The 17,681-nt window shown below is 25.4% G+C and overlaps 2 protein-coding genes across 2 annotated transcripts; both read right to left on the bottom strand.

Moving 5' to 3' along the window:
• Window positions 1-210: 210 nt before the first annotated feature.
• Window positions 211-12,625, bottom strand: LOC145742039 (uncharacterized). Its single transcript, XM_082559778.1, has 20 exons — window positions 12,493-12,625; window positions 11,786-11,883; window positions 10,937-11,050; window positions 10,510-10,635; window positions 9,742-9,952; window positions 9,197-9,350; window positions 8,164-8,314; window positions 7,891-7,990; window positions 7,659-7,763; window positions 6,553-6,668; window positions 6,133-6,279; window positions 5,908-5,971; window positions 5,377-5,465; window positions 4,673-4,803; window positions 3,703-3,838; window positions 3,310-3,430; window positions 3,010-3,205; window positions 2,866-2,912; window positions 2,442-2,530; window positions 211-2,278 (listed from the first exon to the last, which is right to left on the bottom strand). The coding sequence occupies exons 1-20, from the start codon at window positions 12,533-12,535 to the stop codon at window positions 2,093-2,095; spliced, it is 2,424 nt and encodes an 807-aa protein (XP_082415904.1). The 5' UTR covers window positions 12,536-12,625; the 3' UTR covers window positions 211-2,092.
• Window positions 12,626-13,825: 1,200 nt separating this feature from the next.
• LOC145743151 (uronyl 2-sulfotransferase-like) lies at window positions 13,826-17,235 on the bottom strand. The gene is made up of 8 exons (XM_082561058.1): window positions 16,997-17,235; window positions 15,822-16,006; window positions 15,577-15,674; window positions 15,352-15,483; window positions 14,946-15,096; window positions 14,676-14,770; window positions 14,430-14,599; window positions 13,826-14,225 (listed from the first exon to the last, which is right to left on the bottom strand). The coding sequence occupies exons 1-8, from the start codon at window positions 17,142-17,144 to the stop codon at window positions 14,050-14,052; spliced, it is 1,155 nt and encodes a 384-aa protein (XP_082417184.1). The 5' UTR covers window positions 17,145-17,235; the 3' UTR covers window positions 13,826-14,049.
• Between the last annotated feature and the right edge of the window lie 446 nt (window positions 17,236-17,681).

Genomic DNA, 17,681 nt, shown 5'->3' with positions numbered 1-17,681 from the left:
TAGCATGGATAATAAAACTTTACTTAGGCCGAGTTAGTAAGCTACGCTAAAATTTTTTGTAAATAAATTAAAATTATATCTATATAAACAATATTTTAACGCGGTTATTGTTAACTTAAACTTTAACTAAATATTTGTTAAAACTAAAAAAACAGTTAATAAATACTTAACAAAACAACATTAAACCAAATTTTAACCAGATTCTTTTATTTTTTAAATATCGAAATCGTATTTGAACTTTCGAAATAAAACGAGTTTGTGAAAGATAACAAGAACATTAGTTGTGGAAATAAAAAAGATGATACGAATACGAGATGCAATAAAAAGAAACGCTGCCCAATATAATAGAAAGTGTTATTTTCCGATGAACTTTATATGTCAAGGCAGTTAATATTTAAAACATTTTTTTATACTTTGTACCCAGTGTTTATTTATATGGAGGTAGGGAAAATCAAAAAGCGAAGTCACGAAGTCTTATTAAAATTGGGCCTGAATGTTACGTCTGCTGCTAAATATATTAAAGCACATAAATAAAATAGCATTATAACGTTTAAATTTGGCTTTTTAACGGATGTCCAATAAAAGTCCTTGGGCTGCATTCTTTTTACCGACAAAATACATAAAGCAGTCACATAAAAAAACGATTTTACAAACGGTAAAGTGATACTGTTAACAAAAGTCAGTAAATAACGACGCTATTTTAAATCAGTGGATAAAAACATTTACCAAGAAAAGTTATTAAATTATAATAAAGATACATATAAAAATAAATCAATTAATATAGAACAATTTCATTTAGAAACCGGTTAAAATCCACCTTAAAAACATAAAAAAATAATTACCTTAAACCTTTTTAAAGGAAATTTTCAATATAGCTTATTATGTAACAGTTAGTTTAACATTTACATTTAAGTTTTAAAAACTTGTAATTCAGTGAAAAAAAGTCAATTACATTAACTTTTTTTAAACACAATTAATTAAAGAAAAAATGTATTATAAGTTGATTTACAAACAACTAAAATGTAAAAAAAAATTGTTCAACAATTTGACAAATTCAGAATATGTTTTGAATTGCAAAAAGGTATTAGGTGCCTTTGAAATTCAATTTCAATATTTGCACATATCCAATATTGCAATAAAGTTTTGAACTTATATTTCGGACAGTCAATTTGAACTTAAAGTGAAATCATAAAAATTTTTTGCACACTTCGTCTAGAAAGTTGACATGGCCTGTGCTAATGGTAGTGTTTAAAGCACGTCTAGGCCAACAAAGAATGTAAAAAAATTATGTAACCCGAATGAGGTGTAAAAATATGAGGTAAAAACAAGTTGCCAAACAAAAATTTTTACATGGTTAGCCAACAATGAAAAAAAAATCAACAAATACATTTAATGCTAAGATATATTTTGGGTACTAAATCCAAAACTTTTGGATACATAAAAAAATGTTTAAACAGGTCTCATAGGGACTTAATCACACAATGTGAGGTCATGTGACTAATTCGTCTTGTTAGAAATTGTCAGGTCTGCACCGTATACACAAGGTGAGCCAAAAGCGAGCAAACGATGTAATACATAACTATCTGTGAGGTTTTAGCTTGAGGTAATGAAAGAGAATAGAGAGGTGCTTTTGTCGTCTTTTTTGTTGTGTGTTGATTTATAGACTCAAATCAACTACTGAATAAAACTGATGTAGTTCAGACCTTGTATTCAAACAATGTAGGGCAACGAGGTTAATGCTGAAGTAGAGATGTGGCCGTTTTGTGCCACATTCCAGTGTTATCAGGGAAACAAATACAAAGATTTTTCAAATCTTTTCAGTAAACAAGTATAAAACAAAACAACAACAAATATTGTCTGTTGTTTTTTCAAGGTTGTAATCAATGTGTGCAGTTTTCCAAATCCCTGTGAGATGTATGTGCAAGATATGCTCTTAAGCACAACAAAAGAGCAGTCTAAAAAAGTTGTGCAGACTAAAGAGGTCAGGCCATTAAAACATTGTTGGTCATAAAAAAGTACTGAGAAGTAAACTAGAAGGCGAGTTGAGGCTCCGTTGGGATAAAAAAATGAGGTCTACTAACAAGTACCACGCTCAAACAACATCCTCCTTCATGTAAGGAATTTGCTCCTCCAGAGTAAAACGAGAAGGTGAAAAGCTTTCACTCTTGGTCTTCCCGTTTGAGGAGTATCCAGCATCTCCCTCCCCAGAGCTGTCAGGGTGAGTTTGGGTAAGAGGTATTCGTGTATCCCCATTCAATAGTGGAAGTATCAACTCTTCCTAAACAACAATTTTTAAAGTTAAAATATTTATAATATAAGTTAACTTTAAATACCAAAAATTTTCTAAAACTTTTCTAACCTTTTTTTGACATTTGATTAAGAGAAAAATTATGGTATTACAGACTAAATTAAATTTTAACAAAATATCTAATGAAACCTACCTCGGCTTTAGAGTTTGCTAAATGATGACCACTTGTTTTTGAACCTTGCTTCACTGACAACATTTGATCTGTTCGGCTCTCCTTTTTCACTAAAGTTTAATTTTTTTTATTTTCTTTATTAATACACAAAAAAATTTTGTAATTATAATTGAAAATCTGCCAATATTTTAAATATTTTATAAACCACTTCGGTAGTTTTATTGGAAATTTCATGATTGCTTAGGTAGCTGAAATTGACAAGTTCAAGTTAATGGTTGATATAATGATTAATCATGTTTAACAATTGGTCCTACTTTACCACATATTTAATTTTACCAAAGCCCTATCGAGCAAACATATTAATCCCACAAAATCACAAACAATAATAACCTAGACATTTTTAAAATTAGCATTTCATATGTTATGTTAAATATGTTTTGCCTACCATTGTCTAATGGAAATCCATTTTGATTTTTCAATTCATAATCGGTTCTAAGAAAACAATTGCATTAGATTTAAAATTAATTAAATTTTACTATTGCAAAAAAATATGAAGAAATTTTGCAAATGAAACAAATAATAATTTTACCTGACAGAAGCATAATTTCCCCTCGATTTAACATTGTTTGTATAAGTTTGCTTTTTCTTTTGATAATGTGTATGTATTGTCCACAAAATAATAACAAGAATAATGCCAATAAAAAATGTCGAGAATCCAATAAAAATGACCATACTTGGGCTTATTGCAACATTTTTTGCCAGCATTTTTGGTTCTTGTGTTTGGGCTGAATAAGTGAAAAAATTAAAAAAATAAATGGCATCACAAATTTTGAAACTGTTATGACAATACATTTTTTTATTCATTTAAAGTATTAAAACAAAAGTTTACTTGGAGCTTCTTGAGTTTGTTTAAAAGTTCCAACTTCTAAAACATATTCAGTTTCCAAAGCATTGTAATCATGATTGTAATCCATTACCCCATAGCAACTTTGTATATCACTATTCTGGCACTACATAAGAAATATGATTAAGGTTTGTACATAAATAAAACAAACAGATAAAAAACTGTTCAAAAATATTAAAATCTAAATAATCAACATTTCTGAGGTATATTCCAATTTAGGACAAAGAAATAATTAAATTGGTATTGAGTTTAAACCTGAAAGTCATTGATCACATAAAAATGTATATGACATAAAAGCCTTTTTTACAAAACTTCTCAAACAAATAAGATATGCTAAATAGCAAATAATTTTTTTGAAATAAGTTTTACAATCCTTACCATTAAATTATCATCAATGTCACAGGTTGTCACATGACAAACTAAACTGTAATCCTTGTTGGGAAGAGAAAACAAGTCTTGGGAAAAAGTAAAAACTTGCTGATGCACATCATCGGGACAGTAAGTAAAAAGCATCCTAAAAAAAAGAAAGTTTAAACTTTTAAAAAAATATTTATTTAGATAAAAATACTTAAAGGATAAGTATTTATTTATTTTGTTTACCATATTCATGTGTTATTTAGTTTTCAAAACTTACAAATTTGTCATAATTCATAAAAGATTATCAATATTTGAAATATAAACAAATCATTAATATTACTACATAAATGTTGGTAATAGAAATTTGTTATAAAAGTTTAGGGTTAAATAATTAATTTCAGGTACAGATGATTAATTTCACATAATTTAACAGTCTACTGAACACAATTTAACTTGCATACATTTTTATAGTTAAGCCAATAAAACCTAGATAACAAAACCCACAAATTTTAAGTTATGTTCTTAACTAAATTTAAATTTTATTAACATTTTGTGATAAAAAAAATTAATTATAGTTTATGTACAAAAATTTTTGCCTAAAATAATTATGCTATTTATGTCAATTTTGGAGATGGCTTTCAACCTGCCATTCATTAATCATTGTTCAAATAATATTTGAACAAGCCCTTATGGGGAAACTCGACATCAACTTAAAAGTGTATTAGGTATGCTATTCAAGTGTAACAACAAATTGAATTGACCGATTTATAAACTTTTTTAAATGTTTTTACAAACAAATGTTTAAGTATTACAAAATAAAAGTTAGATTAAAATTATATGTTAACTTAACAATTAATATCAATAAAATGTAATTAATGCATCAAATATCATTGCAGTACTTTTTTTTAAATTTCGACAATTTTTTTTCAATAATCAATATTTAAAAACTTATAAATCTCTTAACAATACATATTATGATATTTAAACATACCCCACATGCTTGTTCACAGGGCAGTTGTTGTAGATTAGATATTCGTAGCTTGATTTATTTAAGCCCGCATACTTTAGATAACACTGGTCTAAGTTTATTCCACTGCTTAAATCTGTACTTGCCATTGAAACCTAAAGTTAATATTGACATATAATAAAAAAACATTAAAACTCTTATACCTTTGTAAAGTTTTTTGATATATCTTTTAGGTAATTGCCTAAAGAAAGTCAATTAATAAATATTTTTATAAAAAATTTTAGTTTTAAAGAGAATCTTGTTTTTTTTCTGTGATTTACCATTCCAAATCTATAAATGATGTCATTGCATTAAAACTATGTGTGTGGTAATTTAACTATTTCCATTCTGGAGAACTATCTGTACAATAGAAAATGTGCTAAGGGTGCTTATACTGTGATAAAGTATACAATTGAATGGTCTTGTAGGATACATTTTGGTTAGCATAAAACTGTGTTATCAATGCATTGAGTGACATATAACACAGAACATATTAAGCGTGTTTTTGTTACATAAATGCAATTTAAGTTATGTTTATTTTATGGTAAATTTAAAAATGAATTTTAACTTATTTTTAAGTTTTTTGATTTATCTTATTCGATTAAATCATAAATCAAATTAAGTTGATAATAGGATTGTATTCTCTACACCAATTTAATAACTTAATACGCAATTAAACTTTCACCTACCTCAACATAAAAGCTTTCCTGTTGTGTTGAATACAAAAATGGAAATTGAAGTTTTTTGCTTCGATTTAAGTCATTGTAAACCGATATTTCTGAAACAAAAATAACAATTTAAAAAATTTTAAAAAATCCAAAAAGGTAAATAGTAGAAAAATCTACTTGATGTAAATTTTTTAACATTTTTTATCAGAAAACTAATATTGTGCAACAAAGATGAACAAACAAATTTTCAGTGTTTAAAGATGACGAGATACCAAAGAGGTTAATGTGGTTTTATGTGTGCAGTGTGGTATATAATAGTGATTTATCACCTAGATTGATGTTTTAAACCAACAAACATACAATAGTTTATTGTTCTGTAATAAAGTGAGTTCAAATGTAATAGTAATTTTTTATTAATAACAAACAACAAATATACTAAGGTAAAACTTATATGGAAAAAATTAATAAACGAAATAATAAGTGTGCTTAAATTTTGTATTTCATTTTTTTAACACAAACTCCATGAGTTTAGAATAAAATATTGTTTCTTACTTGGCACTGATGGAATTGGGGTTGAAACAACTTTTTCGATTTCTTTTCCAACAAATAAGTAGACCTACAAAAAATTTTAACAAAAAAAATGTAGGAATTTAATCAAAACCTGACTTTTATGGACAATAAATAAAGAATTTTTATTTAATTTTTTTAATTTTAATTTAACAGTATATCAGCTAAAAAAAATTTAAATTGACAAAAATTAACAAAAAAAATGTTTACCTTAATCTTGTAAGATTTGTGCACTTCCCTCAATCCACAACTTCCAACTTCAATGTCATCCGAGTAAAAATCCTCTTGTTCCTCATTCATCTCGATCTCACAATCCTCGTCTCCAACCCTAATCTGTGTCTCGAGTAAGTTACAAGCCTGTGAATAAAAAACAATTAACAAAATATTAACAATATTTTTTAATATAGGATAAAAACCACTGATTCTCAATTAAAATAATAATTAATTATAACTTAAAATCTTGTTTTCAATAAAAAATGTTGGAATTAGAATTTCATTAGTTACAGTAATTTAAAAAATAAATTACAACAAAAAAATATGATCCCAGTTAATAACGAAAAACAAAGTAGAAATACCATTCAACAAACTTTTAAATTAAAAAATTTTTGGTAGTAAAAATTTTTCACAAACCTTATAGATAGTAGTTGGGACAGTAAGTTGGCAAATTTTATTCCTACAAAAAAGCTTCAAGTTATCGAGAAATAAAACTATTTCTTCTACTGATGGTAGCTTAGGGGTGGCTTTTACTGAAAATGTAAAATAGAAAACTTTGTCAAAAATAAAAATATATTATTTTTCATTGAAAAAATAAAATGTAAAAATTATAAGATTTAGTACTAAAATTATTAGAATCATTTTATGTGTATATATATTATTTTATTAGTAAACAAAAAACAATTTTTCAGAATCTAAGTTCAACAAGAGAAGTTATATTTAACAAAGTGTTTATATTTGAATCCGATATAAAACTTTAAACCGAACAACAATTACAAACTTTTTTACAATTTCCGAAAACAAATAAAATTTCTTTGAATTTCTTACATTTACAACTCTTTTAAAAAAATAATATTTGGAATACACAACAACAAAATTCCAAAACCTAAAATAGATATTAAAAAAGTTGATATATTTTTTAAGCCTATGAATATTGTGTTTATTTATGATTTTTATGATTATTATTGTGTGTTTATAGTTTTAAATTTAAGGTATGTTTGTAAATGTTAAAGTTTACTAAAGTTTATCCTTTTTAATCTGATTAAACCTGATTTACTTCTTTATTTAAAAAGTATACCACTTAAACCACCAAGTATTGTATATTGTTATTTTCAACTACAAAACCGATCCAATAGTGGATTTTATTACTTTAAAATACTTTAAAAATTTTGAGCAAATTAATCTTGTTGTCAATACATAATATGTAAATTTCCAAGGAAAAAACATTTCCCCAAAAAATGATTAAAGGATGTTAGTCTTCCTTATTCCCACAGTTAATCAAATTGGCCTTCCAATTTAACCAATATGTTTCTGCCGCGGTTCTATGTTATGTAAACGTTAACAAACAAGAACATTTAAATAAAGTACACCAATAAAAATACCTAAAATGTATACCAAAAAATGGGAAAAAATTTAATAAAATTTTGAACAAAATAAATTTTTTTAGAAATCTTTTTAAATGCCACTAAAAATTTCCCACAATATTTTTTGTTAATCTATTCACGATAGAAATACAATCCTACCTAGTGAATGTGGAATTTTAAGTTCAACATAATCAACTGATTGGTTAAAATAAACATAAGATTGAACTGGATGAACTTTACTCATTTTCACCAGTAACTGTGATCCTAATAAATAAATAAATTTTATTGCATTATTAGCAAAATTTTCTAAAAAAATAAAGTTTACACTTTTTTAAAAACAGCGTTAGAAATTTCATAGTATTTAGAAAAAAAAATTCAAAAATTTATATACTTTTATTTTCAAAAGGCATTGATTTAAAGTATGATATTTTTTGTGTGGTACCATCAGTTAAAGCAATGTTACCATCGGACAAAGAACTTCCAGTAGAAATCTACAAAAACAATAAAAAAACATTATATATTATTGTTTATAAAAAAAATTATTTTTGCCAAACAAAGTTATTATAACAACTAAAAAAAAACAAAATTTTTCACCAGCTACCATATCCAGCAACCTTGAAATTTTAGTTAAAAAACAATTTTCATCAATTAAAATTTTTGTTACCTCAAATCGTAGATTGCAAGATAAGGGGATGTTGAGGGGGGTAACCACTTCCCACTGCACTGGGTAAGTGGTTGATAAAACTATAACAACTTCGGAGCCTGGGTTTAAAGCCTCTACACCATTTAACCACAGCAACATTGCTGGCTTTAACCTAAAAGTTTTATTAAAGCGAGATTTTAAAAATTTGTGTAAAACAATAAAAACATAAAAAAATTTTTTTTAAATAAATACATAAAAAAATTATGCTAAATTGGGAATTTAAATCTATAATAATAAAATAAATATTTACAAAATAATTCTAAAAAAATTTTGCGACTCAATTTGGATATATTGACTATTGCTAACAAAACCATAATTTTTAATTTTAATAATGTTTAAAAATGTAGTCTAACATGCCCTACTAACCCTTTAAAAAAGAGGCAAACATTGTATGTAATACAAATGTAATATTATGTTTAAATTAATCCAAATTTGTAAATGCTAACTTTTTTAAAAATTTAGATAGTTGATAAGGAAAAAAAAGCTTAACAAAATTCGTATATATATATAACAAATTAAATAAATATTAAATGGGTAATTTGTATTTTACTGAAAAACAGATTTTTATTTTGCAATTATGCCATGCATTTTTAACAGATAGTATCAATATTTTAAACTAGCCCTAAGGCTTATTGCTAAAAATCATCATTCATGTTATTGTTAAAATTATATTTGATTAAGTTACATACAGAAGAAAAAAAATTATATTATATTCGCTATAATTTATGCGTATCAATATAGAAAAATTAAATGCATAAATTACGTAAAATAAGTGCAAGAGTAATACAAAATTTTGCTTAATTTAAATTTTTGCCACATCCTAAGTAATTTTACAATAATTACTAATCGCAGTTAAAAATAACAATTTCAAATACCTATCAATTAACAAGACAGAATCAATACATTATTTCGTAAGTGGCAACATACAGAAGATAACTTAAATAGTATATGTAGAAATATATAGATAAAATCAGTTATTTATTTTAATACATACCTGCTATTGTTGATTTCCACAAGAAATTGAACCCGTGGTTTAATGTCAGTATCAAGTAAGGAGCAAGCAGATGTGGGTAGAATAGAATCGAGGTAAGAAGCAGAAATAAAATTACTTGGTGCTTTCCAGTTAGATTTTATTTTACAGCTTTCATCTGTAAAAAATTATACACATTTATTTATTAACAAATAAAAAAAATAGTTTAAAAATTGTGAATTTTTATTCCACAGTCCACACCTAAGAATTAAATAATAATAAATCAATAATTTTAAACAAATTAAATTTTGCTATTAAATGCAATCGGTAAATAAAAGAATTTCTTTAACATCAATTGAAAAAATAAACAAACGATATTATTATTGTATTGTTGTGGTAATTTAATATAGCGGTAGTAAATATATTTCAAAGCATGTGTTGTATATTTCTTGTAGTCAGTTGTACTAACAATAATAACAAAACAAAAAAATGTGATAAATTCCATGTGTTTTTGTAATGCAGTGATTTAAAAGCAAAATTTATTTTCATTCAATAAAAATTATGCCTACCTTGAGGAACTAGATAAGCTCCAAAATCAATCCGCAAAAAGTCAGCTCTTTCAAGTTGGATATAGCTTTTTATGTCACTTCTAAAAATGCTTTTTTTTAACATTGAAAAAAGTTGAGCAGAATACCATCCTGGGTTAAATGTTTCTTCCATAGTTGCCTTTGATATTTTCTCCCCCGTGTCTCCATTAATGACTTTGGAGCCCGAATAAACCTAAACCAGTACAAATGGAAATTGATAACGTGTTAACCCAATTTTTATAATGCAACTCACTGCAACTGATGCTGGTGCAAACTAAAAATTAGTCTAAACATGTTTTTATTTAAAAAAAAATTCAGGTAAAAAGAAGACATTTAGAAAAAAAATGAATATATCATATATTTAAATTAATTTAAAACTTTAAAAAACTTAAATACCTTAAAAATTTAAAACTTAAATACTTTTTATCTTAACAGGGTCAACCAACATTTTTTATAAGATTATATTTTTTTAAAACAACTTTTAAGTTAATTTAAATTGATTTAGTAAAACCCTTTACAATTATCTTAAATTATTGAAACGCACTATCCAAAATTTCTCTGCTTTTTTCATATTAAATACATTACAAAAATAAGCCTATTTTAAATAAAAACATACAACATAAATGTTAGTTTTACCTTTTTATAATATAATTTGTTAATCATAAAAATAATTATTGGGTCCATAAAAAAATTTTAGGTCCTGCATTAAATAGCAAATTCACACTGTGACATAGTTTTAACTGTACCTACATAATAATTAAAGATTGTATTGCTGGTATTAAGTTGATATATAATCCAAGTAGTTGGTGAGGGTGAAGCCAGTACAATGTTATGAGGTGTAGCTTTCATTTCAGTGTTCAAAAACGTGAGGTAAACCTAAAATATTTTTAAACAAATATATATATACTAAGTATATATTTGGATGGATAAAAATCTAAGTAAGTTAAGGACTTCTACCCCACATACTTTACATAAATCCAGCTTAGTTTTAAAACTACCACAATAATGTTGTTTTGTTTAAACATCTTTTATAATTACTTAATTTATGAAAACACCTACAAAGATTGAAAAACACTATTCGAAATATTGTCTTTAATATAACTTAAATTTTAAAAATTGTTTGAAAACTCAAAAAACGGCTATACACAAATCTAAAAGATATTTAATTATGCCACACCTTATTTTCAGCATTGTTTTTAATGTAAATAACATAATTTTCATTCTCTACATTTGGAGCAACACATCCAGTCAGTAAATTGCTTTCTTGATCAATGTTAATTTGTTTAAATCCCTTAAAAATATTAGAATAAATTTTTAAATTGAAATTTTTAGCAAGTGATTTAAATTAAACATCAAAACTTTGCAAAAAAACTAAACATTATATAGGCTTTATATACATATATACAAAAAAACTAAATAGGTATTCAAGTAGTTACAAAACCACTTAGGTTAGCCATAGGATTAATGTTCTTCTTACTATATGCCACATTGTATTTGTTTAGCAATTCAAATACTTTTATGTGAATGTATGCTAAGTTAAAATACTTTTGCAATGAAACAAATATAAAATAATATTTTAACTAAATTGTTAATTCAACATCATACTAAAAATAATTTATATTTATTAAAAAAAATTATATAAATTTAAAAAGGGTTCACATGAATTGCAAGTAAACTATATATAAAAACAACTTAAAATATTTAGATCTCTATTAGTTTTGCACGCCCGAGTTTAACAAGGCGTTATAACCTAAGTATGGCAATTGTTCAACCAGACATTAAAAATTAGTTGAAATATGTTTTAATGAGTATAACTTAGTCCGCTTTACCAGTCAGATGTGTTAATGGGTAAACTGAATATGTGAGGGTTAGGGTAAGGGTTTAATTTATGCAACCTTTTTGTTTAATTACATGTACCGCATTTTGGTTACACACCCTGTTTATGTAGGGCGTGCGAAACTAATAGAGATCCAAACATTTTATATCAATCGAAATTAAAATGAAAAAAAAATTATTCAAAAGTAACCTGCAAGTAGGAAGATTGAAAGTCAGGAGAAATTTGAGGGCAAGTTACATTTTGTTCCAAACTATTCAGTTCTGTTGCTATAACAACAGCAACCAAACCTTAAAAACAAAATAATTGTTAAAAATTTTTAATTCCCCTAAACTGAAAAAGCTGAAAATCAAACGCTTTTTGATATTTTATTTTAAAAGTTAAACCAAAAAATAACTAAGTTTTATTTTAATTTTCCTTTAAATAAATTTTCAGTTTTTAAAATATAAACTTGGAAACAAAATCATACAGAAAAAATATTAATATATATACAGGCTATGGGTAGATTGCAGAAATTGTACAAACCTTTTTTTTTAAATTCTGTTTTGTTATTATATACTGTACTATACCAAAGTGGTTTTCCAGTTATAGTGGTTCATTAATAATTAATGAAACACAAAATATAATTGATTTAACAGGGTAGCTTGGCCCATGTTTTAACTTGAATCTAAGTGTTTACTATTATACCACACAGTGGTTTTCATTTATTTAAAATTTGTAGATAATAATATTAGGATAACATAATGTGTATCGATTGTACTCATTACAATAAAAAACCTAAACTGCAACTTCTATTTTATTGTTAATTTTATAGCCAAATAATAAAGGTATTAACAAAATTGTTGTTGATATTAGGAAGTTATTAAACTGGTCATAATGAAAATTTAAACATCACTCACATTCAAGCGTAAATAGAACCAGAAAATGTTTTCTTAGTTTCATTTTTATTAAACAGGTCAGCTTGATTACAAATATTATCACAAATGTGATTTACTATCCATTCCAACACTGTATTATAAAATTTAATTTAAATTACACGTAAAATCTTGTATAAAAATAGTTAAATTGTATATCTAATTTCGAAACATAGTTTTGTTAACATTGATATTAGCATCACTATTTTTTTATAATTTATCATTTTTATATAGTAACCTAAGACTTTCTATAATTTTAAATTTAAAAAAATGCAAAATTTCTAAATATGTTGTTAGGTAAACCCTTATTAAATATTTTATATATTTATATAATAACGTCTAAATTAACTTAACAAGTCTAAATTAACTTTGGTTAAATTTAATTTGAATTTTAAAAGTAAATAAAGAATTTTTAGAAAGTATATACATGAGAATTTTTTATGATCCATTCTAGAAAATGCAAACCTATTTAAAACTGTTTTAGTAGTTTAACTTATGAATATAATAAAAAACTTTACTTTAAAAACTTACAAAATAATACATTAAGGTTAAATAACTGCCATTTCCAGTTTATTGCTTGCAAAAATAGACAAAAATAATAAATCCTAAAAAAGTAGCTTAATACGACCAAAAACAATGGATAATTTACAATCAGACAATACAATTATAAATAATAATGGTCTGATGGTAAGTCATTGTTTTATACTACGTCGACATTCATAATTAAGCTAACTACCGGTTTTTAACTATTACATAACAGTTGAAATCTAACGATTAACGCCAACCTAATAACAATCTGACAATGCGATAAAACAATTGCTCTGACTCACAACAATACCAGCTTAACAATTAAACAATGCACAATTACATAAACACGTGCTTTTTGTTTTGATAAATTGTTTACTATTAAAAAACTGAATTGTAAAGTAAACCAAATACAGTGTGGTTGAAACAAGACCACAAAATTACAACTTTATGGTCAGCCAAAATTACTATCGAGTGGAAAATTTACCATATGTTTTTTTAGTTTAATATAGTTTATCCTCAATCTCGATTTTATAAAACAATGAATACAAATATGAAAAATAATATGTTTTTAAATGCTTTGTTTAAATATACTTAGATTTTAAAAGTAATATGAAAATCCTTTGTCTAGTATGAAACAACTAATAATGGGAGTAATTTTACATTCAGTATAAAAGCTGCAAAAAAACTAGTTTTGTTTTTAATTTTTTTAGAGTCTTTTATTGCTAGAATACACAACAAATGTGCGTAAAAAAATACTAGTTTTGTATATTCATGTTTTTTTATTTTTTTATTTAAGGCTTTTAGCAATCAAAATATCTTCATAAATTAAATTACGTTGGTAAAACGCGTTACGTGAATAGTCTTACCAAACAAAATTTCGAGCGACCTAAGATGACAATTTTAGCAAATAATAAATAAATATATGTCAATATATTATATTTATACATAAAAAAAATTTAACTAAAGAGTTTTTTTAACTATAAAAATGAAGCGATTTGTTTCACAAAACTTAAGTTATTTTTTTACTGGTTTTAAACCTAGACTTTGCATTCTTAAACGAAGTAGTTCTCTAGCAAATTTATAAAGTTTAATTTCATATTTTAATGGTCCGTTTTCAAAAAACTTTTTTGACTTTTCGCTCATTTCTTTTTTGCATCTAGTTCTCGTTTTATTTTGTTGCTCCTGGACAACTACAAAAACAAAGATTTGTGTTTTTAAGTACAGTTACTCTATTTAAGTCTCAAATTGTGGTATTATTTACTGAAATGCAATAATTTAACGATTATGTAAAATACAGGACCACCCTTTTTTAAAATAATAAAACATATATTTAAAAGTACTAACTGGACAATAATTGTACAAAGTTTTCAAAAAAATAATTTTGAAAAACTTACATTCTCCTTTCCATGCTTCTACTGCCCCGTTAAAATAAGAAGGCAAAATTTTTTCTAGAATATTTAAAGTGTCTTCGAACTGTTCAACAATTCCAACAAAGAAAAAATTCTCTACTAACCGACGCTTAGCGATTTCATAACTGCGTATTTTTTCCTCTTCAGTAATTGTACTAAAATTTTAAAATATTACCAGATTCATTTACAATAATAATTGTTAAATGTTGATTTTATCACACGGAAACTTACTCTAAGCAATCTTCGCTTGATCCACAAAAGAATGGAATGTAAGGCCAGGGTAGCATACATTCCTTATGGCGGCTTGAAACACATTCATCTATGTCCTAAATAATAAATAAAATTAGGTTAATGTACATCACATTAAAAAAAAGAGTCAGATACTGTTTATCTGTAAAATAAAGTTAATAAAGTAATATTAACAAAATGGTAAAATTATGTCAACAAAATACTTTGTTGAATTAACTTCTGAATAATACAAAAGCTTAAACAAAGAACTACCATGTTAAAATCTTTTTTCGGCATGTGACAATATTCCTCTCGACAACCTGGTTTCCTATTCCAACCAAACCTAGAAAAGTAGAACCGGGAAGTGAACCAATCAATCGGATCTCGCATCACATTTATAAAAGTTGGTTGTTCTGAATTATATCTGTAATACAACTTAAATAAATGTTAATATTCCAAAAACAAGTTAAATTTTTTGTAAGCCATATCAAATGGTTGGAAAATTCAAAAACTAAATATCATAAACGAATTTAAGTGGTTTTTATTTGTAATTTTACCATGTAATAATCTACAAATCTAGAGTCCGAAATACTTTAAGATGTTTATTGACATATAAAAGTTGTAATTCGAATATATAAATGACGTCTATTATAATACATTTAAACATTGGATTACTTACTCAGTAAAGTTAACCCAATAATGATGTTTAAGTAATAGAAAAGGAGGCTTGATTTTAGGTCGCAAAAAGTCAATTAATATTTTTTTATCAGACACTGCCGCTTTGTTTGGATAAACCTTCAAGAAGTTGAATCTAAAAATAAAATTAATTTAATTTTCAATAAGTGTAAAATAAAAATAAAATATGGCAACGCAATTAATTTTGTTAATAAATATATACACTTACTTATTTTTTAGTTTTAAAACTTTGAGTATGTTGTTCATAGTTGAACTACCACTTTTCGGCAATTTGTTGTGAAAAATAAAATCTGGATTTGGTGGAAACTAATAAAAAAATATGTTTTTTATTCAATCTAAAAAGATAAATCAAAATAAGTGTGTTAATTTACGTTAAATATATTTATATCACTTTGTCAATTTTGGTTATCAAATGTTTCTTAACTTGATTAAACTCTGTTTAAAGAAACTAACCAGTGAAAACGAAATATTGTCTTCAATTAAATATTCATCTTTTGTAATTAAGTTTGGAACATCTTCATTAAGTTCATTTAACTGTGATTTTAAAACTGTATTAACAATTTTATTTTTAATTAAATTATTTTTTCGTTCTAGAATTCTTCTTTGTCTTATTTGTTCGACCCATTCCAAAGGAATTTCTAAAAAATACAAATATTTTGAAAAAAAAATCATTTAAAAAACTTAAATTGTGTATTATATATAGATTACTTGTTATAGTTTAAGGCGTTTTAGAGTAACTGTTTATTTTGTTTACACCTACGCCAAATACATTATATAAAGTTTCATGCCCCTTACAAAAACTAGTTTGTCCACAAATTGCATTACCAAAGTAAAATACTAATCCATTTAGTAGTGAAATTTGTTAGTACGATTGACATTCTTTTGTGAGTAATATTGTTTTCTACGTAATTTAAATACGATTATAACATTAATTCTAAACACTTTAAATCTCCTGACGTAATCAGTGGTTAATACGTGAAGATTAAATATATGAACAACCAAAATACTGTTTTACCAAATAAAGTTTCTCCATTAACCATTTTATATTTTAACAAACCTAGAGTTATGTTAAAACTTATTTAGCAAATATAAGAAAATAAATCATTATCTTTTTTTAGTCTAGACTTTCAAATTATTGACATAGTAATATCACCACGTGTTTTAAAATTGTCATATTCACAAACTTAAAACCAATTTAAAAAGTTTAAATTAAAAGGAAAAACATTTGAAATTAACGTTTCCGAGTTAAAACTTTTAACAAAAATAATAGGAATTGACTTATTTGTTAAATTTCACAATAGATGTGAATATCGCCTTAGGCGGACGAACAACACATGCCGAATTACAATTTGTGGCATAAGACAAAGCCCATTATTAGCCCATTATCTTACAACACATATTATATATTTAATAGTAATATTCAAAAAACAATAACAAATGTTTAATATACGTAAATAAACATAAACTAGACTATACTGTAAATTATTTATCATATATTGATAAGCAGTATGTTATGATGTTAAAAAATTAGATGTATAGTTACCGATATTACTGACAAGCTCTAAATCGTAGTTTTGTAAATGAAACCAAACAAATATGTTATAAACAAACAAGAAGCGTAATCTTACCTAATTCGGCTTGCGGTGTTTGTTTTTCTTTGTTAATAAAAAGAAAAACAACCATTATTAAGGCCGCTAAGTATACTAGATTCCAAGTTTTCGATTTTTTAAAACGAACCATATTCTTTTTGCTTTTTTTAACTTCCCCGTTCCTCATGACCTTATCTCCATTTTATTAAACTTTAGCGATAAATATATTATTCGAGCAGCTAAATAAACTATCAATAAATAAAAATTAAATTGTTTGGTTTCTAAACATTTTTTACCAAATTTACAACACAGGGCTTGGCATAAACCTGCATATTTTACCGAGATACTCTAAATAAAAATCGTGAAAACTGCTTGCTAGCCTAGGGTAAACCAGTGGCGTTTTTTTTCAATTTCCCCTAGGCAGTTGTGGTTTAACAAACCATTGGTTCTTGGTTTTACAACAATGTGGCATTTTATAAAAATAAACTTAAATGTGCTATTAAATCTACATTACGACATTTAATTGTTATCATAACACAGAAAACTCAGTTAACACAATCATACCTGTAGTTACTTAGACCGAATTTTCTTTTTAACTGTTTTTAATGTTAGTTTAATAGAAATGGTACTTTTAACTACAAAACACTATTTACGCCAAAACCATAATTGTAAAATTACTAAACAGAAACTACGTTATCAAGTTTAAGTAGTGTTACGTCATACC

The sequence above is a fragment of the Corella eumyota genome, chromosome 2 (assembly GCF_963082875.1).
Source record: "Corella eumyota chromosome 2, kaCorEumy4.1, whole genome shotgun sequence".
NCBI classification, from domain to species: Eukaryota; Metazoa; Chordata; class Ascidiacea; order Phlebobranchia; family Corellidae; genus Corella; species Corella eumyota.
This window is presented reverse-complemented; position numbering and strand designations above follow the sequence as displayed.